The 25,723-nt window shown below is 37.6% G+C and overlaps 1 protein-coding gene across 3 annotated transcripts; it reads right to left on the bottom strand.

The window, feature by feature from the left end:
• Nucleotides 1-2,497: 2,497 nt before the first annotated feature.
• TYRP1 (tyrosinase related protein 1) lies at nt 2,498-21,603 on the bottom strand. 3 transcript variants are annotated; one of them, XM_047097947.1, is made up of 7 exons: nt 21,188-21,603; nt 19,760-20,082; nt 16,495-16,699; nt 12,457-12,624; nt 8,919-9,098; nt 4,036-4,182; nt 2,498-2,974 (listed from the first exon to the last, which is right to left on the bottom strand). In XM_047097947.1, exons 1-7 carry the CDS (start codon nt 21,570-21,572, stop codon nt 2,769-2,771), a joined length of 1,614 nt encoding a protein of 537 aa, XP_046953903.1. In that variant the 5' UTR covers nt 21,573-21,603; the 3' UTR covers nt 2,498-2,768. The 3 variants fall into 3 exon arrangements, with proteins under 3 accessions (XP_046953903.1, XP_046953886.1, XP_046953895.1); XM_047097930.1 differs by having other exon boundaries at nt 2,741-2,974; nt 8,865-9,098; nt 21,188-21,572; XM_047097939.1 differs by having other exon boundaries at nt 2,741-2,974; nt 8,868-9,098; nt 21,188-21,572.
• Nucleotides 21,604-25,723: the final 4,120 nt, after the last annotated feature.

Raw genomic sequence — 25,723 nt, 5'->3', positions numbered from 1 at the left:
GTTTTTTCCTCCTCTGTCCCATGAACTATTTGATATTAACTAGTCTCTTAGCTTCTATTTTAACCATTCCAAATTATTCTTAATAGACATTATTTACAAACATCATCATTATTATCTTTGTAAAACATACTTTATTGTCTTTCCTGCTCCCTCTTACCTGTAGAATGAACTCCAGATTTCTTAGGATTGCATATAGGACACTCTGATTTTATTCCTGATTTATCTTTCTACTCCTCTCCATGAAAAGGTGATGTAGCATCCATATTGCTCTATGCTCTAACCACACTGACCTACTTTATGTTTTTGAATGTTCCATGTCACTTAAACTTCTGCTACTTTGTCCCTGCTGTCATTTCTGTATGGAGTGCCCTTCTCTACTCTTGTGTTTGGTAAATCCATTAGCATTCTTTGAAGGCCAAGTCAAAAATGACCATCTCAGTTTTCTATTCCTTCCCTTCCCTTCCCCAATTCCACAGTTTTGGAGTATGTCTGAAATCTAGGTGTGCTTAATAAATGTTTACAAGGGGCAACTGGGTGGCTCAATTGGTTGAATGTCCTACTCTTGATTTCAGCTCAGATCATGATCCCGGGGTCATAGGGTCAAACCCAGTATTGGGCTCCATGCTGAGCGTGCAGCCTGCTCAAGAATCTCTCTCTGTGTTTCTCTCTCCCTCTGCCCCACTTATACACTATCTCAAATAAAAATAAATAAATATCAGTAAAGAAATAAACATTTATGCAATGAGTACTTAGTAAATCTCCAAAAATATGATGTGGCAGACTTAGTTTTATTAATGTTTAAATAAATCTTACATTATATAATAATATATTTGAAAAGCAATGAGTATATAATGTTTTATTTATTTATTTAAAAAAATTTTTTAATGTTTATTTATTTTTGAGACAGAGAGAGACAGAGCATGAATGGGGGAGGGTCAGAGGGAGAGGGAGACACAGAATCTGAAGCAGGCTCCAGGCTCTGAGCTTCAGCACAGAGCCCGATGCGGGGCTCGAACCCACGAACCGTGAGATCATGACCTGAGCCGATGTCAGACGCCCAACCGACTGAGCCACCCAGGCGCCCCGAGTATATAATATTTTAATAAAATGTAGTCAAAAATCAATTCAGGAATGGTATTTGAAAGTTAAAAAGATACTATTATTATATGCATTCTCTTTTACTAACACATTTTGTCTGTTTTTCTTGTGTTCATAGCCTTAAGATTGCTTAATATAGGGAAACCCATAACCAATCGTGTACATAACTTTAATCTTGTTTTTTGAGTTGGGAATATCAGACTCCCCACTTTCTATAGTGTATAATTACTATTGTTCATATTTCTTTTCACCGATTTTGCCAAAAATGTTTGTTCCCAGTGACCAGCCTTTCAAGTTCTTCATTGAGAATATTGTTTCAGTAACCCACGATCAAAAACAGTAAAAATATTTTAGGTTAGAAGATAGGCAGAAGAAAAATTAATGACAGCCTCACACAACTGCGTCATGAAAGCCTCACACAACTGATGACATAATATTATTATTATTTTATTTTGAAAACATATGAAAGACCGATAAGTGATACGAGAAGGCTACTTGAAACACGATGAATCGAATGGTGTTTGTAGAGCACGGTATTGCATATTCTCCACTTTATGACTTGCTTTGGGTCACTAAGATATTGGAAGAGGAATGGGGACGTGAAATGTATGAATGGGTTGTTGGCTTCCAGTCCATTGACAGGTAGAACATGGTGGCAAATAGAGTATCAACTGTTTTTTAAACAAAGTGAAGTCTTTGCCTCTATAGAGTGTGACAAAGATCAGGATTTTTTTGCGATGTTGAACCTCAGACTAAACCTTAAACTAAACTAAACTTTGGTGCCCAAGGGGAATTCTAGTCTGAAAAACTTAATTGGGATCCCATTTGTAGCTCCACATAATGGATTTTAATTAATAAATGTGGCTTCCTATATATCCGTTGTTCGATGTCAGTGAACGGAAATGTGTTTGCATTTTCACATTGTAGAGATGCCTACTGATGTATTTTAATCAGAGATTTACTATTATGATTTGTCTTTATACAAAAACAAAGCACAACAGCTTATTTACATTGTCATATAGTTGGTCTTGAAAACATGCCCAAATCTTCACATTGTCTGCTTAAATATCATAGAGTTGGTGCAAACTACCATTTTATTTTCCTTTACTCTTTTTTTAAATCTCTACCTTCAACACCAATTTCCAGAAATCCCACCAATTCTTAAGTATTTGGAGTCTTCTCCAGGGTAACTAGGCTGTTTCTCAGCGTTTCTTATCATGTGTTCAGGAGGCCACATTCTCAGATTCAGGGTTAGGGTTAGTATATGTGTCTCGTATTTTGCAGTTCAGAGACCTCTCCAGAGGGTAAGGGTTAGGGTTGGGAATTAGGGTTAGAGGACAGGGGTATATGCCTGCAACCTACCATTTTATTTTGTTTTGTTTTATTTTATTTTATTTTATTTTTTATTTTTTTAATGTTTCAAGTTTTTATTTAAATTCTAGTTTGTTAACATACAACCTACCATTTGAAATAGAGTTGGAAAAAAGAACGTATTAAAGAGACTGTGACTCTTCTGTGCTCTAGCAAATAATATGTAGAGCTCTAATTCCAACATGGGCGTGCATAAGAAAGAAAGTAATGGAGGAAAAGAACATACAGGAATTTCATCTGTTATGTTTCAACCAGGTGTTCTTGTGATGCTAATGTATCAGATAATTGGTCGTTTGTCATTAGACCATAGACTGATTAGGATTGTGCATTTTTTCATATTCTTCAGCATAGTGTTGATATTGATCAGTGAGAAGAGGCTGATGTGCCTCGTCCATGTTGCTTCTGGCGCGAATCATACAAGAAGCACCCGCAAAAATGACCGCGACCAGTGATAAAGCAGCAACTACTCCTATAGTAACAAGTTCAGAAATACTAAAATTCCGACCTGTGAAAAACAAAAGGAGAACAAAAAATAAACAGTATAGTAGTTGCCACCAAAAATCAGCTACCCTAAACTTAGGCATTGTGGCAGGCATTTTACCGAAATCTTCATATATAATTTTTTAAGTTTATTTAGTTATTTATTTTGAGAGAGAGAGAGAGAGAGAGAGAGAGAGAATCCCAAGCAGGCTCTGTGCTGTCAGCACAGTGCCTGCAGGGCTCAATCTCTCGGTTCCTGAGATCATGACCTGAGCTGAAATCAAGAGTTAGACACTTAACCAACTAAGCCACCCAGGTGCCCCCATATAGAACTTTTTTATTGTCCACATTGCTGATGATAACACCTGTCATGTTGAAGGCACTTACCAAATTTCTCCTACTAAGTGGACCCTATTGGGATAGCTATTATTATTTCTGTTCTAAAGGTGAGAAAATGATGCCATAGAGTTTGAGCCACTTGTCCAAGGTCACTTGGCCAGTAGGCGCCAGAGTTGGTTTAGGGGCCCAAGTCTTTCAAAACCCACATGCTGTGCTCTTCACAATACCCTGCTGCCTTTGTTGGGAAGGGATTGAAAAGAAAATAAGAATGTTTGAATTTCAAAATCTCAGAAAAAGCAGCACAGAGTATCTCACTCCATTTTTTCTTTTTAGAATAAAGATACGAAGGCACCATTATGTAGTAGAAAAATTGGGGCGTATTACATGAACTTAAGCTCAAAACTCATTATCTCTGCCTACTAGAAATATGACCTGTGACAATTACCCTTTCTCAGCTAATCATAGCTAGCCTCATCTTCCTTATTTGTAAAATGAGGATTACAACACTTAGCTCAGAGGGTTGTATGGATTAAATGAGGTAGTATGCTATAGAATCAGCTTAATTCCAGATCAGAGTGGGCTCTCAACAAATGTTACATTCAATCTCTTTATCCCAAAATAAAAATCCAAATAAAACCTTCTAAATCTAAGTGGAAAATATAGGCCTCAGAATACTGTGATTACCTTAAAAGGTAGCAAATATAGTTTTGGTAATTTCCACAGAAAAGATACATTTTCAATACTCACTTGGCCATTGAACTTCATAAGTATATCCCAGATTGTCTGGAGCAGTAACAAACATTTCTATGTTGGTAACTGGAGGCCAGAATGGAACCATATTGTATTGCCTATTATGTCCAATTGGGGCATTTTCCAATGGAAATGTGGATACATCTAAAATATGCCAAAGACATCTTGTTAATAACATAATAAAGTTAGTATTAATAGATTATTATGTCCTGAAGGTGACCTAAAATATTCTAGGATAACATAAAAATGTTTTTTTTTTAATTTTTTACTGGATAAAGACATAAAAATAGTTTTACTGTATATAGCAGAGCAGGGAAAATTGCATAAAACAGAGTTCAAATGTTTTGAACACAGCACTAACATAACATCCATTAGATCAAGAACGTTTAAAAGCAGGGAAGTTTTAGTATTTTATCATCTATGTTGATCATTAGTTGTTTTACTTTTAAATTACAGAAACTTATTTGAAAAAAATTCACTAAACTTCTCTTTCAAGGCTAAAAAAAGATGGACGTATAGTTTGCTGAAGCTTCATCTATAAATTTGAGAGGTGCCATATCTAATGGAGGTTTGTCCTTGAATATGAATATGTCTGTTTAGTATTCTTCATTTTTTTCTGTTTACTTCCCGAGATATAAATATGAACTTATCCCCTATATTTTACTCTGTTAGAAAAAACACTTAAATTTTTAAATCAAGTTCCTGGGATATTATTTCCTTCTTGCCACTTCTCCTCTTTCAACTTAAATACAAGTTACAGGCATTTATATTATTAATGAGTTTCTGTCATCAGGGATAAAAAGAGTGATAGGTTCTTTGTGGCAGAATATTGTTTTTTTTTTTTAATTTTTAAAAAAATGTTTATTCATTTTTGACAGAGACAGAGCATGAGCAGGGAGGGTGAGAGAGAGAGAGGGAGACACATCATCTGAAGCAGGCTCCAGGCTCTGAGCTGTCAGCACAGAGCCCCACGCGGGGCTCAAACCCACGAACCGTGAGATCATGACCTGAGCTGAAGTCAGATGCTTTACTGACTGAGCCACCTAGGTGCCCCAGGATTGTTCTTTTCTATTATTGTTGTTCTACATTTATGTTGATACAACTAAATAGGTGGGATATCACAAAACCAGAGTTGGAATTGGGCTTGGGCTGGACACGAGTGGACAACTATGTAGAAGAGCTGGAATATGTGAGAAAGCGGAGTATTACATTTTCTGTTTGCAAGAAATATATCACCTGGACAGTCCCTGTGATCCTGGGAAGCACAGAAAAGTATTTTAGCGTCTACTTTGTAAAACAACTGATCATAGCATGGCATGTAGTGTGTATATTTTTGCGACTTTAGATTTACTATGTATTCATGCTAATTTAATATTAATTGCTTCAAATCTGTTGAGCTCTTACTAACGTAAGACACTGGTCTCGGCATGGAGGCTACAGCACTGCACAGAACAGACAGAACGCCTGGCCCAAGGAACCCACGTTTTGGTGTATTCTCGTTAATTATTTATTAAAGTTAATAATGTAGATAAACTTTTTTTTTTTAACTTTCTATTTCACCTTTCCACTACAGCCTGACTCGAACAGCCTCAACCCCATTCAGCATCAGCGCGGTGATCAAGTTACATCGATTCAACTGAATGGAGGAATAATTGTGAAAATAGCAAACAAGAACAGTAGAATCGTCATGAAACTTCCCTATGCAAGACCCTTCCCATCTCAGAGTTATAGCCAACAGCCTTCAGGATCTTCCCCCTGTTACCTCTCTGACCTTGTTATTTCCCACCATTTTCTCCCCACTCTCTGCTCTGCTCTGGCCACAGTGGGTTCCTTTGTTCATCCCAGGATGATTTTCCTCCATGTATTTATGTAGTACTCACCATCCCCTTTCCTGATTTTCTTAGCTTGCAAACACTTGCTCCCATCTAACATACTTTATATTTATTTACTTATTTTTACTGCCATTTCAACTAACAACTAGGGGAGTTCCAGGAGGGAAAATATTTTTGTGTGTTTTGTACGCTACTGTATTTCTGGTACCTAAAATACTATGTAGGAAATGGTAGGCACTCAAATAGTATTATTTTCCAGCTTTACTGAGGTACAATTGACAAAAAATTGTATGTATTTAAGGTATATGACATGATGATTTACAAATGGCCACCTGCTCCGTGAAAAGGTATTCAATATCACTAATTAGGGAATGCCAATTAGAACCATCCTGAGAGATTACCTCACACCTGTAAGGATGGCTGTGGTCAAAAAGAAAAGAGATTACAAGCATTGGGAAAAGCGTGGAGAGAAGAGAGCTGTTGTGCCCTGTTGGTGGGAATTGGTGCAGCCAGTATGGAAACAGTATGGATGTTCCTCAAAAAATTAAAAATAGAACTACCATATGATCCAGCAATCCCACTTCTGGGTGTATCTCTAAAAGACATGAAATCAGTATCTCGAAGAGATATTTGCACCCATGTTCATTGCAGCATTATCCATAAGAGCAAAGATATGGAATCAGATACTGTTTGTGAAAGGCTTTGAGTGTGTGCGTAATTAGTTCATTTCTCTCAGGGCAGGATAAGTAGGGTCTGGTCTGCGAAACGTATACACTGCTTCTTCTGAAAAGCTCACTATATTTAGTGCTATACATAAAACTTCATTCACATGATTCGCATTTGGGAAAAATAGAAAATTGAATTAAATGTGCACATGGATACAAAATGTTAGTGAATAAAACTTAACATCATATTGAATAAAGTTTGCGTGCTCTATATTATACCACCTCATGTCTAATGAGACATCACATTATATGCGATGACTCTCATTTCCTTCAGCTGTAAAATGCAATTCTTATTCCATTTGGACCCTAATAATTTTATAATCCTATGATTTTTGAAGATACTTCCTTATTATAAAACCTTTCAATACATTTTGAAAAGTAATTCCATCCTCCACTCATAGACTTATTTGCAACAAAGACTTCTGCTGTATGCATCATTTTAGACATTTTTCTAATATTTTTATTTTCTTCCTATGTAGTCGTTCTATGACATTGTTTTTCCAAGGGACATTTGCAGGGACATGGAATATTTAAGCAGAAGGTTAATCGTTAGTGTTCAGTGTTCCTGCAATTTTTAAGTGTTTACATTAACTTGTCTTATAATTTTATGGCCACATTTTGTCAAAAATATGCTTTAGGCTCCCTACTTTTTGCTCATGGTACTTTTCCCTCTACTACTATCCAAGTAACTGAGAGCTATTATGCAATTTATATAGTACAAGCAAAGGAAGTGGGGAGAAAATAACAAAGGTATTTATCTGATTCATCGATGACCATTAACAACTTGTTATAGATGTCAAATAATGATCTTTTCAATCAGGATATGTAAGGCAAAGGAATACTTGTTTGCATAGTTGAAAGAAAGCTCCAGATTACCCAAGATTCTCCACCTCCTTTTACTTCTTAAGTAAGTCCTAAGTAAGAACAACTTACTAACAGCCATGGCCTTGTGAATGGCTGAATAACTACAGCTTGTGCATTGTTGCCTAGTTCTGAGAAGTGCGTGTTTAACAAGTTTTTGTTCATTCCTAAACCTATGACCTCCACTTGACTTGCTATTGTCATAAGAAGTAATATAGCTAAACATATGCAAAATGATAATTATGATTTCTAAAGGAGAGGGATGTTGGTTTATATTAAATGTATGAATGTCTAAGAAAGGTTTGCTAAAGGAGAATGCCTGAGATATTGGTAAAGAATTAGAAGTGAGCGATAGGATTGTAAACATAAGGTAGTCATTATGAAAATCTAGACGCATACTGGACTCAGATTGCATCTCAAGGGTTGTTAATTTCTTGTTTTTCGTTAAAGAAACAGACATTGTAAATTGTAGATAATTCATTATGACTGTAGGTATGCTTGTGAATACATATGAAATAAGGTGGCACTCCAATTAGTGAATTCATAGCAGATGGATGAGTGAATAGTTATATGTGAGTTATTTGTTTCTTGAATGATTTTCTGATGGAACATATGATTTTGACCAACGTATCTGTGAATGGTCGTAATCAGGTTGGATTAGAGGCTTCTCCTGTACATACACACCAAGAAATAAGAGACTGGCTGAATTGGGTAGATAAGTCAATAGATAGTTTATACCCAATATTATGTTTATGTGCGGGATAAAGTAAAGGCACAGAAGCCAAAATTTACAAACTTTTGAAGTATGAACATGTATGATGCTTTAACAAATAGAAGTACTTCATTGTTTGCAAAGTGACTTGAGCCTCTCAGCCAAGTAGAAGTGAAGAGAAAGTGGCCTTCTAAATAATATTTTTAAAAACCCATTAAAATGAAGTTGAAAAAGATTTTCTATGCTGTGCTCTCTATAAAAACCAACATTAACTTTTCAAGTTGAAGAGAATTTCCATTTGTAAGAGGCCAGCAGTAATAAAAATCAAAACTGTGGATTATGAGCATAATTTTTTCTGTCTTTTAGGTATCGAAGAAGAGATCAGTGAAATTTTTTTTTATTCATGAGAATGTTCCAAAAAAAGACAAAAAAAGACATGCAAATGTTCATTGGAAGCTACAAGGAAGAAAAATTTGGGAAACATGACAGTCATCTTTTCAAACTAAAAAATGAGAAGGGATTACGTGCTTACTCTGATAATATAATACTGTCTCGTAACTATTTTTATAACTTTTTATCTGCATTTTCAAAGTCGTTTGGGACATGTGGAAACAGCTAGATATCACAGCTCTTTTCTCCTTATTTTGAAGTGTAGTTCACATGTGTTAAGTGCGTAGTCTATAGTGATAACTATACCACCTGAACGGTCTCCTTGCTGAGCCCGCAAAAAAGCATAGGAGAATGTCTCACCAGCATTATATCTCCTCAGCCATTCATCAAAGACTGCGTCAGTGAAAGTGTGCAGGAGGACAAAAATAGGATCGTTTGGAGATAAATGGGTTTGTCCCCCTGTTCCATTCAGGAATAGATGAGCCAAATTGTGAAGGCTTCGAATAGCAGGGTCATACTTTCCCGTGGGATCGCTGTAACCTAGATATAAAAAGAGGGGTGAGAAGAATGAAAACCATTGCCAATATCTTGCTTTTCAAATCAACAGCAGCGATTATATCAGGAAACAGTTTCTCCGCAGTTTGTCAGGCCAATTTTTGCCCTGATATAATAGCGTTGCTTCTCCGTACCTATGGTTGGTGACATTTCTTGCTATACCCAGAGCTAGGTTAGCTTTAAGCCAGTGGCACAACATTCTAAATGTAGCCTCAAGGTTAAAAATAATGACCTGCAAAGATGCCAGCCAAAGTATATAGAGCACTCTATTTTGACAAGGCAAACATTGGTTCAGTGGAAATAAAGACAGTGGAAATATCCTTCTCCTAAAAAGTAACACAGTTGGGAGGACATCACTCTGATTGTCCTGGACCTTAAATTGCCAGATATTACTTCAGTTTCCTACCTCATTCCTTTTCACTGTCACCATGTTTATTTCGGGAAAGTTATCTTAGTTTGTGGAAAAGTCACAATTTCCCAGAGCATGCTTATCATGTCTGTACTAGTTTTAAACATCTGGAGGGGTGCCTGGGTGGCTCAGTCAGTTGGGCGGCTGACTTCGGCTCAGGTCAAGATCTCGCGGTCCGTGGGTTCGAGCCCCGCATCGGGCTCTGTGCTGACAGCTCGGAGCCTGGACCCTGTTTCGGATTCTGTGTCTCCCTCTCTCTGACCCTCCCCTGTTCATGCTCTGTCTCTCTCTGTCTCAAAAATGAATAAATGTTAAAAAAAATTTTAAAAAAATCTGGAAAGCCTATTGTCAAAACATTTATATAATATTTAATAATTTCCTATGTATCCTCTCTCTATTTCCCATATTCTATATGATGTATATGATATCCCTATATAATATGTATATTTCCTACATTTCATGTATTATGTATTTCTTATACTGTATGTCTCCCATATTATATATTGTATATATTTTCCATATATATTTCCATATGATATTTATTAGGTATATATATTATGCAGAAGGTAAGGATAGATCACAAAAACGGAGGGTCTGTGATGCAGGATGGAGTTATAAGTGTACCTGGTTGGCTTTAAGAATCAGAGGTGGAAGAACAGGGAAATATTACATATTATTAAATAAAATTAGAATTTAAAACACATTAACCCAAGGGTGCCTGGGCCGATCAGCTGAGTGTCTGACTCTTGATCTCAGCTCAGGTCTTGATCTCAGGATCGTGAGTTTAAGCTCTGCATTGGGCTCCACACTGGGTGTGGAGCTGTGTTTTTTTTTTTTTTATTTTGTTTTGTTTTGTTTTTAAAGATGATAAAATATATTAACCCCATTGGTACAATTACACTCACTCATTTATTTAGTCATTTTGCATACATTTATTCCATTATTATTTTTTTTATTTACGAAATGTTTAAAGACTGCAACGTACACGGCATGTTGGTGGGCACTGGTCCTTTCAGACCTTCTGTCAGGAAATCAGTATAATTTGTCCTTTGATTAGTCATCATTAAGATGCAACCTACATATTCTTGTAGAAATTAGTCCTTATGGCCAATAGCCAGATTATGGAAAGAGCCCAAACGTCCATTGACTGATGGATGTATAAAGAAGATGTGGTATATATATATATATATATGCACACATACACACACACACACACACACACACACACACAGACACACACACACACACTGGAATATTACACAGTGATCAAAAAGAATGAACTCTTGCCATTTGCAACAATGCGGATGGAACTAGAGTGTATTATGCTAAGTGAAATAAGTCAGAGAAAGACAAATATCATATGACTTCACTCACATGTGGAATTTAATAAGAAACACAACAGAAGAACATAGGGGAAGGGAAGGAAAAATAAGATAAAAACAGAGAGGGAGGCAAATCATAAGAGACTCTTAAATTCAGAGAACAAACTGAGGGTTGCTGGAGGGGAGGTGGGGGGGGGGATGTGCCAAATTGGTGATGGGCATTAAGGAGGGCACTTGTTGGGGTGAGCACTGGGTATTATATGGAAGTGATGAATCACTGTGTCCTACTGAAGCCAATACTGCACTATGTGTTAACTAACTTGAATTTTAAAAAGTAAATTAAAAAAAAAGGATATAATGCTTATGGCCTTAGTTTATATATACCAGTTTAGTCAAAACATAGTGATTATTTATTGAATAATCTCCAAATCAGTGCATTCATATTTAGTTATTAACATAAAGACAGAATAGAATGGCATCCAGTTTTGATGATAAAAGGGGAGAGAAAGGAAAATAATGATTAGATTTCTATGTCAAGTATCTCAGATCATGGAGACGGAGAGATGTATTCCTATTTTTTTTTCCTCAGGGGGAGGAGCCTAACATGTTTAATGCTATATTTAATGTACATTGTGACAATAAGAAGTTTATAATACGTTAAATGTGATTCTGTTGTTTCAAAACTTTAAATATGTATCGGTGATGATTTAGAGATATTAAAATGTATTGTATAAAGACAATGGACTTAAAAAATTTTGATTTGAAATTGTGTTCTGTTACAAACTATCTTGGGAAATTCATTTCACTTCTTTGGTCTTTAGTTTCCTCACCTTTAAAATACTTTGAATGAAATAAGGAGGATCACATGAAATATCATTAGATGGTAGTTTGAATTTTTATAGTCCTTTAAAAACATTCATAGGATAATATAAACCTAGAAATATATGCCCCAGCCAGGCATTATTGGATGTCAACTAATTGTTTAGAAACTTTATTGTTATTTTTTAAGAAAAAAATTTAGGCTCTCAAAGTCTTGAAAATTATTTGCCTCTACCAGAATTTGATAGAGTTATAATGATTAGCCACCTCACAGATTTGAGTTAATACTTTTCAGGTATTTTAGAGATTGAAGACTAATTTCCCAAGGATTCTACTATGATAATTTAAAAGAGTTTCATGGCCTGACACTTTTCTTTAAGAAGTTCTTTTTTGGGGCGCCTGGGTGGCGCAGTCGGTTAAGCGTCCGACTTCAGCCAGGTCACGATCTCGCGGTCCGTGAGTTCGAGCCCCGCGTCGGGCTCTGGGCTGATGGCTCAGAGCCTGGAGCCTGTTTCCGATTCTGTGTCTCCCTCTCTCTCTGCCCCTCCCCCGTTCATGCTCTGTCTCTCTCTGTCCCAAAAATGAATAAACCTTGAAAAAAAAAATTTAAAGAAAAAAAAAAAAGAAGTTCTTTTTTGAGCAGGAAATTGTGACTACATCATAATAGGAGGCAACATTCACATAAATTCATAAGATCAATATGGCTTCCAAAGATTTTTCAAGATCTGAATGTGAATAGTTCAGTTTACTGTGACAACTACATAAAATCAAAGCACTGACTTCTTTTACTTACCTTCTACTGTATTTCGGAAACTGTTTGTAGAATTGGAATAAAAAGGAGGGGTGTCAAATAAACCAACTTCCAAGCACTGGGCGACATCCTGTGGTTCAGGAAGACGTTGTACCATTGGTCTCGCCACATTTCCAGCTGGATTTCTCCTAATTGGCCCCCCCTCAGTGCCTGGAAAAAAATACAGGGTATAGGAACACTTACAGAATATTTACAGATCTCTTTGCTCTTCCATTTTTATGTAGAGCATGATCACTGAAAGGTTCTCCCTGGTAGAAGAGAACATTTTAAAAAGGCAGACTTAGGGGCATTACAGTGAGAAGATTTAAGTTATCACATTCATATCATTGTGATATATCTGTGAGCAGAGTTAGATGTGTGATACATAAAATCATTGGAAGAAAAAAATGATCACAATAACAGACAGAGGTCCTGTTATTTGTTTAATCAACGTATACCTCATTACTGAAAATATATTAACATCAAAAGTCCATGGAAAATTGAATTTTGCCAAAATAGTCTCATAAACCTAAATCCCATATTAAATCTATATTTCACACGTGTGTGAAATTTTATATTCAATTACTGTTTGTTTCAAGCCTTCAGAGAAATAAAGAAAAACAATCTACAATTTCTTTGGGAACTGGTCTATATTTCAATCGATACATATTTTTCAGCAATTAATGTGAGAAATAATTAAACTTGTTAAAAGGCACGTGTTAAAAGGCACTAAGACAAACAGGCAAGCAAAAGGCTGTGATACTAGGGATAATAGAATGGGTGCCTTGAGGGAGGGAGGGAGAGAAGGAAGAAGGAAGGGAGGGAAGGAGAGAAAGAGAAAGAGGGAGAGTGGAAAGGAGAAGGGGAGAGACAGAAAGACAGAGATTGAGAAAGAATGCCAATCCTTTCCAGGTGTGTGGTTTCAGAAAGATGTCATTAAAGAAAAGAGATTTGCAGGAGCGCCTTGGCGGCTCAATTGGTTAAGCAACTGACTTCTGTTTAGGTCATCATCTCATGGTTCATGGGTTCAAGCTCTGCACTGGGCTCTGTGCTGACAGCTCAGAGCCTGGAACCTGCTTCTGATTCTGTGTCTCCCTCTCTCTTTGTGCCCCGCCCCCCACCACTTGTGCTCTGTCTCTCAAAAACAAATAAATGTTAGAGAGAGAGAGAGAGAGAGAGAGAGACAGAGAGAGAGACAGAGAGAGAGAGAGAGAGAGAGATTGCAAAGAACCCTGATTCTCTGAGAAGAATTTTCAGGGTAAATAGGGGAAATGTTACAAGTCAAACATTTTCGACAGAGGTAACAAGAACGATGATATGCTTTCTCCTGTCTATGAGATAAGCTCCCTCAGAACAAGAACTTTTTCTATTCTCGCTCACGAGTACATCCCTTAATCTTGGTACAGGGCCTGGCAAATAGTAGATGCTAGTTATCTGGTGTATGTTGATATATGGAAAGATCGTTTGGGCTGTAAAGAGGGCTGGTTGGGGAATAGCTTGCCTGGCGTACAGGACAATGCAAGAGGATAAAGGACGGTGGGAACAATGTAAAGCTAGATCAGATTCATATTGTGGAGAAATTATGTTTAATTCAATAGGAAATGAAGAGAAGTCTTAGGTAGGTGGGAAAAGAGGAGATCGGTTAGGAATATTTTGCATTTTCTGTTCCAATGATCTCGAGAGAAGCATGTGTGTGTCCTAAGAGGATATGCAGAATAATCCACTGGGGTGGGAGAGGTGATATTACAATCTCAATTTGTATTCATTTTACCTCATTCATAAAGCTTACTATGTTGTAATGTTTATAATTAACATAACGATTAGTACCTAATGAATTAGCATAACAACTTTATATAATATAAAAATAAAACATATGCCACTCTTGAGATTGGGAAGGAGATAGCACACTGTTTTAGGTATGCATTATTATTAAAACTTTCAGACCCCACCGGCTAAAACTATCAATCCAAGCTTGTGTTTTAAGGATTATTGTTCAGGAGCTATCAATACATTCCAAGAAAAACACGATAGATTACATGGGTTTTGAAAACATCACACCCTAATCTGCCCTCATGGAGTTTCACAGTGGAAAATTCTGATAGCAAAGAAACTAGTTTAAACGAGTTAAATTTAACCTGGGTCTTTTTAGATTTGTTTGCACATGGACAGCCTCTGCCAATGCACCTGATTTAACCTCATATGGATAGGAGTCCTGTGGAGTTTCCATGCAGGAATGAATGAAAAGTTCTGAGTGTATGAAGGAGAAAATAGATTTAAGAAATACTGCGTAGAAGGAACAACATTCTTCATATGATGAATCCAAGATGATATTTTAGTGGCTAGAAGAGTCTTAGGTGTCAGTAACTCATTCTTGCAATGTACCAAGTTTGGCGCTTTAATGGGACGCTGGAGAGGCATTGTGCAACAAACACATGAAAATACAGGATTGGGATATGTAAGGAAGGTTTGTTCTAAAAATGTACGTGCATGGCTGTCCAGTAAAAGATGATCAATGAAACCACAGGAATGGATAATTTCATCCAAGAACAGAATTAGGAGAATTAAATAAGATATATGAAAGCATTTGGTACCATATCAGGCACGTAGTATGTGTTCAATAAACTGTTAGTTTCCTTTCATCTTTCACTGGCCTAATAAAGAAAATTCTTGGTGTTTATATCACGAACTAAGAAAAGAAGTATTCCTCAAATGTGTTTCCCTAAAATACACAGTCTTCAATTTTTCATGAAACAACGTGTCTTGGTTATGAGACCTCTTGACAAGAACAAGTGATGCAAATAGAATCTTCTCTCCTCTGCCATAATTTTATTTACCCACTTTAACTGTGCTATGTTTTGGCATCCAGTCACCAGTATCGTTAGAAAAGGTCTGGAAAAAATTCCTAGGACAAAATACAATAGCCTTCTCAGAAAGGGATTAATGTTTTGGTATCTAAAGATATATTGATTCTCAATGTCATTTCAAGGTGGGATCACTCATTCAGCTTGCTAAACAAATACAAAATTTATTCTAATTTTTAAACTTCAACCGAAAAAAAAATCCATACACTATCACTTCTTTTTCCTATATGCAGCTAAAAAATCTTGTAATGCTGAAAAAAGTCTACTGAATTGTTCTATTTAGAATATTCTTTTTGAAGGATATTCTTTTTTTTAAGGTTGATATAGGAATTTCATATTTTCAGCTGAAAAGAATATATGGGAATAAATATATTTTGAAGACGTTAACAAAGTAAATTCCCATGAATCCAGTTTTTACATTGAAGAACAAGTTTAAAATAACCAAACATGCCTGAAGAAGAAAAGTGGATGGGGTAGGTGACTAATAATTAAGACCTTGTGTTGGTGCCACAGAGAGAGGTAATAATGTGATCCAAGGAAGAGAACAACACACTCAGGAAAAGACCCACATATCACAGAACCTTGACCTAAGGCAGCAGTGGCCTATACATCACTGGAGAAAGGACACCGGGACAGCTGGTTTAGCATGCCCTTTTTGTGTTCGCTTTGACAGAGGTGCAAAGCAATTAGCTGGAAGACATCTTGCATAAGGTATCTTCCTTTTCTTAAAGATACCCTGCATATCACCTTTTGCTTTTGACCCTCTGACTAGAACTTTACTCTCAGGTCACTTCAAACTCTTTCGGCATATTTCAGATTTCCTAGGGAAACAATTTGCTCTGAAATTTCAACTCAAGACACATGACTACTCAGGAGTGCTGTATGTGCTAAGAGGATTAATCTTATATAACCATACGTTTCCAAAGTAAGAGAGTGAGCAAGGCACTGGCCAAATTTCTCAAGAAAAGCAGTGTAAAAATGTATAGACACTTTCTGTTCCCCCCGGGAACCTTATAGAGTGCCTTGAGTAGCGTAGGTGTTCAATGAACGTCTGTACATCGATTCTCTCTAATAAAATATTTTATTCTGAAGTCCTTAGTAGAATGAGGGCTTTCAGACAGCACATTTAATCTCTTTAGGTAATAGGGAATTCTGAATCCTAGATGGGTTTGGAACTTACTATTACAAAGTGTTCCCAGGGTATCATAATCCTCCAAGGATTCGCAGACCACTCGCCATTGAGAAAAGACAGAGTTCAGGCTTATAAGAGTGGGGTCAAAGTTGCTTCTCGATCCCATGAGGTCATCGGTGCAAATGTCACAGATGTTCTTCCCGGTTGCAAAATTCCAGTAAGGAAGGGAGAATGAAGGATCCTGCAACATTTCCTAGATCAAAGAAACTCTGTTAGCGTTCTCTGCTTTTGTTTAAAATTCTCCCCCTTTGCTTGGTTTTCTCCCTGGCTGTCTGTTTCTATCAACTCTCTTTTGGTAATTAGAACCAGTCAGTGTATCAGTGGTGTCTGAGTAGCCAGAGGAATTAAATATCTTATTTAACAAAGCTTATCACATACTATGAAGAGTCATTGAGGCACTAAAGAGAATGAAACTCAACTCATCATACAGAAGTTTCTACAAATGCTATTTTTTGGGGAAAGAAGTCTCCCCCCCCCTTTTTTTTTCAGGTAGGTAATTCAAGTTCTATTGGTGATACCAAAAAAATATATATATCAATAATAGCTTTCGCTCCTTGACATTTTACCTCCTGTTTTCATATCTCTAATTCAAGCATCATGGAGTCTTGGTCTGGAGCCAGACCCAGTCTTTAAATATATTATGTAGAGCAGTGCTTTTTGTTTTCTTTCTTTCTTTCTTTTCTTTCTTTCTTTCTTTCTTTCTTTCTTTCTTTCTTTCTTTTTCTTTCTTTCTTTCCGTTTAACATGAATGACTTCAGGCATTTAGATTCTGGGCTTTAAAATTTATTTGTGGGTTAGCAAGGGTAGTGGAAGAAGCCCATGTGAATTCCAGGTTTTCCAAATATGAGCTATATGGATTCGACTTTTCACAGGCTACACAGACAATCTCTTTCACATCACCATATCTGCCTGGATACTGAAGGCGTTTTACTTAAAGACCCCTGCTTCAGAATCTAAACTGTTAAGACTTGGGTTTCTGCTTAAAAACTAATACCAATGGGAAATGTGAAATGAAGCCGAGTATTTCTTTGTGCACACAGTTCTTTAGACCAGGGACATAGTTTCCTTTCAGAGCTGATCTTAACAATTTTAAAAGTACTGGATTCAGGGGATGCCTAGGTGGCTCAGTGGTTTAAGTGTCCTACTCTTGATCTTGGCTCAGGCCGTGATTTCATGGTTCGTAAGATCAAGCCCCACTTCAGCTCTGCGCTGACAACGTGGAGATCTCTTTCTCTCTCAAAAAACAAAACAATACAAAACAAACAAACAAAAACCTTAAAAGAAAAAGTAATGGACTCAAGATCACATGCTTATTTTATTGAGTTCCTTAAAACATATGTTTATTGTATTTGTTCTCATTCCTTTAGACCTTTGGGGAGTTATATTTAGGGAGTGAGATTTAAGTGTAGAGATTGCCATCATTGTGCCTCACCTCCTAAGCATTTAGTACATTTCTGCTTTTTCACTTTAAACCCTTTAGGAAGCATTTCCTGGTCCCCAGGGGATTTTAGAGGACCAAAAGCTTTCCAAAGCATCCTCCTTTATTGATCTCCAGGGGTTTAGAGTCCTTGTTTAGAAGCCATTGTTCTGGTTCACAAAAATTAGTGACAGCTTCCAAGGGATCATTAAGAGTCAGTTTGTGGTTCAGAATTGACATTTGGGAGTTGGAGAATATTCATGTGGCATTTCAACTGTGCATTACATTTAGACTGTAATTCGTTGGATCCCTTGTGCTGTTGGGTTTTAAAAATATAAGGCATAGAGGTTGAAGTTTACACAGGCAAAATTGAAGCTTTTAGATACTTTCCACCTGCCCTTTCATTTTGGTGTGCCCATGAGAAAATGACTTAGAGGCATGGAGATCTGGAGTTGATTACAAATGACAGATTTATCTACTCGTAATCTACTAAATGTCTTACTTGTAATAAGAGCTATAAAATATGAAGTTCAGAGTATCAGATGAATTAACTTAATCACTCTCAAACTGAATATGGATGGACTACTTTTATACCAATGTTTTATTCTGTATTTTAGTGCATTAATTCTCTCTCGCCTCACCATTTATTTTCTTGTGATAGTGCTAGACACAAGCATACTGCAAATCAATAAATGAATCTAAACACCTTTTTTACCCTCAGATATTTTTAGATTAACTTTTATATTTTAATTTGAGGGAAGGAATCCATTTACCTAGAAAACACATTCATTTTGTGGATTTCCTAGTTGAGATCTAATAATTTAAAATTTCATTTTATTTTTTTATGTTTATTTATTTTGTGAGAGAGAGAGGGAGAGAGAGAGCAAGTGTGTGTGGGGGGGGGGGTGTGAGAGAGAGAGAATCTGAAGCAATCTCTGTGCTGACAGCACAGAGCCTGATGTGGGGCTTGAACTCATGAACACTGAGATCATGACCTAAGCCAAAACCAAGAGGCAAACACTTAACCAACTGAGCCATCCAGGCATCCCTCAAATTTCATCTTAAAATTACAATACTCTTCTCAAGAAAAGCAATTGGTAAAATAAATGATAAAAAAGTATCTATGTTAACATACTTTAATGTGGTTTGAGGTTCTCCACTTAAAAGATAAGCAGGAAATACTTATGTTTGGGCTGAGGTCTACTATATGCCCCAAAAGTTGATGCCTTTTAAGTAAAAATGAGACCTGAATGGTGTGATACTTTTAGTAGGTTTCTGAGGTAGGAGGCATGGAAACAAAACAGAGTTCAATCAACATATGACAATATAAAGGATATTGTTTTTCATAATTTATACTTTGTGCCATAGACTCAGAATCATTTGCTGGCATAACAAGGTGTATATTTGGGACTTGGTAGACTGAGAATTGTATGCACACTTTTTTTTTTTTATCCAAACCAGGAGGAGGGGGTATCGATTTACATTTGGGAAGGCCGGCCCATCAACTGAGATTCTTTTGTTGCAAGCTATATGAAGATCATTTTTTCAATTATGCTGCAGCATATGTCCATCACTTTGCATCACACCTAGAGATGTCTCAACTGGCTCCCTCACCATTGATATTACTTTCTTTTCCCTTCACCAAAGATGAAGACTAATTAATGAGTAAGTAATTTACTAATAGGGAGAAATTTAGAATGTCAAAGACAGATCAATATCATGAAATTGCTTTGCCATCACATGTTTCGATCGCTCAGAACGTAGTGGATGAAAACGGCTTCCAAACGATCCACCTTGTCTGTCGGGGACCTGAAAAGTGCAACGTGTCACACATACCTGCATGTCTCTCTCCAATTGCAGAAGGTGGTACCTGTGCCATGTGAGAAAAGCCGGTCCCTCGTGAGAGAAATCCACTTCGCCAAAGCTTTCCTGTCCCGGCCCAAGGAAAGTCTTTTTGACCGAATAGTAGTGTGTCCAAACAAAGTAGTTGTAAATGGAAATGTTCTCAAATTGTGGCGTGTTGCCATCTGGCCCCAATATTTCTTCTGATCTCCTGGTGGCGATGACAAACTGAGGGTGCATTGTCCTCTTGGCCAGATGCAGGGCCTGGACAAAGTGGTTCTTTTCTTCTGCACTCAAGTCCAGAAGATTTCTCCTGACTTCAAGGATACAACATTCAAACGTGAAAATGTGCCACGTGAGCATCGTCTCAACACTGCGTCCCATGTACCCATTAATGATAATTTGCATATATGCTTAAATAAGTTTATACTCCTTTAAAATTCCCCTCACCTGAATCTCTTCTTTAGGCCTGTTTTTTGCCTTCCCCCGCCCCCTGCCTGCCAACTTACTCTAGGGTTTTCATTAGTTTTCGTTATTATGACTGTGGACTTTATGATTCTGTGATCTCATATTTATTTCTGCTCATCATTGGTATATTTTTCTGGAACTTTCTATCTTTTCAAAATCATAAGCCTCATAAAAAACATGGCATAGTGGTTAATTCCAGGGACTTACTCTGTGACTCTGTACACGTGTTTCTAAGTCTCACCTTCTCATCTGAAAGGGTGTATATAAAAATAATACCTGCTTCATAGAGTCGTAAAGGTTAAAGAATACACACATAAAAAGCAATTATATCAGAGCATGGCTCATAAAATAGGCTCAATAAACATTCTGTTAGACCCTTGGCCCAATGTTTGGCACATAGAAAACAACGATGTATCTCTGGATTTACTATTTAAAGCTTTATTATTTATTGCCATTTAGTAGAGTGAAGGCCAGGCTCGTCACCTGAAATGGCTGAACTTGATCATCACAAGGGGAAGTTTCTTTGTTGGTTAGCAAGTGTAGTAGAAGTAGATCATGGTTTAGAGCTAGACTGACTTCACTGGCAAATTCCAGGTTTTTCAAGTACCAGCTGTAAGGATTTGACCTTTCTGAACCTCACTTACTACAATTAACATAACTACCTTGAGAAGTCACTGAAGGGTCTAGTCATGAACACCTACCATGGTTCCCTGCATGGAGCAGTTGTTCCATAAATGTTTTGGAAGGAGATCTTGTCAGTCAGAGGATCTGAGCCTTAACCTCAACTCTTTAAATACACTTATTAGCCTCTCTGAGCCTCAGTTTCCTCAACTGTGAAGAGGGAAGAGTGAGTTGTATGATTTTCAGATGTGCTTCCAGCTCAACTGATTTAGGTTCCTATTAAATGCATAGAGTCTCATGAAGAACTGTATATACACACAGATCCCCACTTACCTATGAGAACTCTCTGGTCACAAGCAGCTCCTTTCCATCCAGGACGGCAAGTCCCACAGTTGTGTCCTGAGAAATTGCCATTGCACCGGCATGTCCTGTTGAAGAACCTCGTGGGCCAAGCCTCCCGATCATCTCTGCCATCATGCGGGTAATGGGGGCTGTGGGGTCGCGAGTCTGCAGTCACTGCCTCACACCTGCCCCGCCCTGACGAGGAGCCACAGCTGTCAGTCCCAGGCCCAGACAGTGGGGACAGGTCTGGGCAACACACACCATTTCTCAGAGCCTCAACGGTGGCACACTGTCTTGGGAATTGAGCCCAGGTCTGTTGAGAACACAGCAGGGGCAAGACGATGTATCCCAGAGAGAGGAATTTATGGGCTTTCATTCTGCTCGAAGCAAGAGTGAAGAACAGATCTCTGGTTTGCAGCCCTTTGTGTAGAGACTGAAACACGTAAAAATCAGGCTGAAAAGGAGAAAGCAAAATGGCATTAGTGCAAGTTTTCTTTTTGTGCTGTTATAAACAGGCAGGAGCCCTCCCCAGCCGCCCGCAAAATGCTTTTCATATCTGTGAAATGACATTTCTCGCAAATAGTAAAAATAGTAATTTACCTGGAAAAACTTGACATGGATAATAACTACATAATTAAATCCCCTGCCCTAGCATTTAGTTTTCTTTATTTTAAATTTCTATTTATGAAAAAAAAATACTTATCATAGATGTCTCTTATCCAAAGCATTCGTTAGCAGGTCATGGCCATTAATTACATTTAGCCATGAAGCTGAAAGAATTGGAAGCAGATTTCCTGCTAGTTAATTTCCGTGACTTAAAATCTCCCATCCTAATGGAGTTTTGGCGGGCATCCACCTGCTCCCCATAGAGCTTCCCTCCAGTACCTTAAACTCCTGAGCAGGTTCTCTGATGAACCCCTCTCAGAGCTGAGTGTTTTATATTTGCTTGTCCCCTGATGTCAGAGCTGTTAATTGCATGTGAGTTTCTGCTTGATAACTAATCCCAAATCTGCTCACCCAAACTGGGAGGGGCTGGTCCTCTTCCCCACCCTTTACTAATCCCCTTTCACTTCAGTGCGTTTTTCTGCCCTTTAAGTACTTTGTTAGCACATGATTCCCTTCCCACTGATTTCCTTGTGATGCTTAAAGTTTTAAGAAAAGGTCAGAGGCACTAATTTGGAACACAAGTCAGAGAAACTAGAGAGCTTTTGTTTGCGTTGTAGAGATTTAGGTGCTTTTTTTTTTTTTTCCTTTGATTTATATCTTTAGAAGATGAATGAGATTACTTACATTTCCTTAGTGATACAAGGGCTAGACTAGTACTTGTATCTGATGGTAGCTTTGAGTTGTGTTTGGTCTTGAAAACAGATGTTGCCATTCTTGTAATTTCTATAGGGGATAACTGAAGTAGAAAAGCCATCAGATACAACTTCCCCGAGTTACATGGCATTGGCCTTCATGGCGCCCGCTGGTGTTGAGAGTTGGGTACTCCAGTTCCTTTACCTCCACTGGGGTAGTGTCATCTACGTGGTCAAGCATCACAGGCTCACTACTACTTCTGTTGTTTAGAAGATGACCGCTGAATGGCTTCTTCTTTCCTTGTGCCAATGGCACACTAATTTTAAATTTTAAAATGTTGCCATAGTGTTAATGGCTTCATACAATCATTAATCGATATCTCAAGGTTTCATATCCATTCATGGCAAATTTAATTGTGAAAAATAACGCATATAAAATGATATTTAGATAGTCTTTTTGGTCGTTTTGCTTTTTTTAGTCCAACCTCTTACTGGATCAAAGTAGATTATCATTTTTCTCTCTGGAATAAAGGTAGTAGTAATGTAACATTGGTGGGTTTCTTCATTTTGACAAAGGTACTAAAGGCATGGATGTTAACATCTGTGTAACTTTTCTGCATATCTAAAATTATTACAAAATAAAATATGTATTTTAAAAAACTATTTAAAACACAGTTTTAAATTATTCATCCATATTCATATATCATAAGTTATTCATCCATATTCATATATATATTCATGTGTGCAGATATAAGTATACCACAGTGTGTTATATTACGTTGAAAGAAAAAAAAATGAGGCTTTGCCCATTACACCTCTTTGTTATATAATTTTTACAGTTACCTCAGGGTACCCTGAGTGCTGTGTGATACATAACTGACTGATAGGCACAATGTGGGGGCATCTGTATCAAATCACCTAATATTAATTAAATGTAAGAATAAATGTAAAATGATGTTCTGATATTTTCTTTCTGGACCCCTTAGGAGATTGTGAGAATCCCACCCTGGAGATCACTGCTAAGGGTGATCTCATCCTACCACGTGGAATTCATCTATGGGCTAGAGAATCTCAAGTCAGTAGCTCTAATAACACTGTCTCCCCAGAGGTCCTGACTTCTATATCTAACTTCCTACTCGCTAAGTCCATTTAGACGCCTAGGAGATTCATCAGACATTTATAAAATGTGTTCCTCTGTCTTTCACATCTCAGTAAAAGGAATCACTGTTCAGCCCATTGCTTAGGAAAAAACCAACACGCCAAAGTCATTGTTTTTTCTTCTTTGTTTCACAGAGACTGCGCTCATCAATTGGACCGACAGGGTCTAATTTGAAGCCGTCCTTAGCTCACACCTGCCCTGTGGCCATGACCTCATTTATCTCTTCACCTTCCATGCTTCACCACACAGGAATGTATTCTCCACAGAAGATTTTATTCTCCACTTAGCAGTGTGAAAGAACTTTTACTACTGATACCCGATCACCACTGCTCTCAGTAAAACCCTTCAATGTCTTCCAAATACACATAGAATAAAATCCAAATGCTTACAGGAGCCTATATGATCAGGCCCCTCCTATCTCTTACAACGTGCTAGCATCCTTCTCGTTACTCCTTTGTTCAATGGCCAACTTATTACCCCATTGGCCTTGTCCCCAAGTCTTTGTGCAACTTTCTATTTCACTTCATTCAGGTTTCTATTCCAATGTTATTTCTTCAGAGTGGCCTTGCCTGATGATCCCACCTGTCAACTCCTAACCCCATCATTTATTACTTCCTTTTTAAGATTTAGTCTTTAAAGTACCAAACACTGACTATAATTTTTGTTCCATATTAATTTTTCACTTATTGTTTCTCTCACTCATCATAAGGCAAGTTTTTGTCTTTCTTTTTCAATACTGACCTGAGAAATCATTAGAGAATCACATAGCCATTAATTTTTTTTTTTTTTTTCTTCTTCTGGGGCACCTGGGTGGCTCAGTCAGTTAAGCGTCCGACTTCAGCTCAGGTCATGATCTCGCTGTCCGTGAGTTCCAGCCCCCTGTCGAGCTCTGTGCTGACAGCTCAGAGCCTGGAGCCTGTTTCTGATTCTGTGTCTCCCTCTCTCTCTGCCCCTCCCCCACTCATGCTCTGTCTCTCTGTCTCTCTGTCTCTCTCTCTCTCTAAAATATATAAGCATTAAAAAAATTATTTTAGAGAGAGAGTGTACAAGTAGGGGATAGGGTGAGAGGGAGAGAGAGAGAATCGGAGTCAGATGTGGGGCTCGATCCCAGGACTCTGGGATCATGACCTGAGCCAAAATCAGGAGTCGGACACTCAGTCGACTAAGTCAGCCAGGCCAGGCATCCCTAGCCATTTTTTTGTTTGTTTGTTTTCAGTGAAGTTGGGCTAGACATCTGACTTACTTACTCCTAGTCTAAAGATTCATCAGTATTCCCACTAAAAGAAAAAATACAACCTACCTCCAGTATTTTTATTAGTTACTGTTAATGAACATCTATAATTTCCTAAATGTTATACATACACTATATACCCTTCTTCAAAAATATTATTAAAATATTACTTTTATGCCTGTGTTGCAGATGAAGACACAGAAGTTTATGGAGATTAAAAATTCTTTAAAATTCATGTAATTTTCAGTTTCAGGTTTTGAACTCAACTTAGTTTGTTTCCAAGACTAACTGTGCTTTGCAAGTACTGCTCCCATTCTAAAAAAAGAAAACCGGAGAATGGATAAAGTGCTGTATTTTGAGTCATAAAATATACCAGCTTCGCCTTGGTAAACAAGTGCCTTCATTTCTCTGAGTCTCAGTCCCTCATCTGTAAGTCATATGTAATAAAGAGATATTGTTGGGGCGAAAAACTCAAATAAAAATAGCCAGCAGAATGCAGACTGTCAATCAATAGTAGTATGGGGCACCTGGGTGCCTCAGTCTGTTGAGCATCCGACTTCGGCTCAGGTCATGATCTCGCGGTCTGTGAGTTCGAGCCCTCGGTCGGGCTCTGTGCTGACAGCTCAGAGCCTGGAGCCTGTTTCCGATTCTGTGTCTCCCTCTCTCTCTGCCCCTCCCCCCATTCATGCCCTGTCTCTCTCTGTCTCAAAAATAAATAAACGTTAAAAATTAAAAAAAAAATAGTAGTGTAATAAGTAAATGAATAAAAGAAATCTTAAAGTAGATGAAAAATACTGAAATTAAAACCATATTCATAACTAACTTCGTAGCCTAGAATG

The sequence above is a fragment of the Lynx rufus genome, unplaced genomic scaffold (genome assembly GCF_022079265.1).
Source record: "Lynx rufus isolate CCGP_SWC_20201006 ecotype Redwood Valley unplaced genomic scaffold, mLynRuf1.p SCAF_10, whole genome shotgun sequence".
Classification (NCBI taxonomy): domain Eukaryota; kingdom Metazoa; phylum Chordata; class Mammalia; order Carnivora; family Felidae; genus Lynx; species Lynx rufus.
This window is presented reverse-complemented; position numbering and strand designations above follow the sequence as displayed.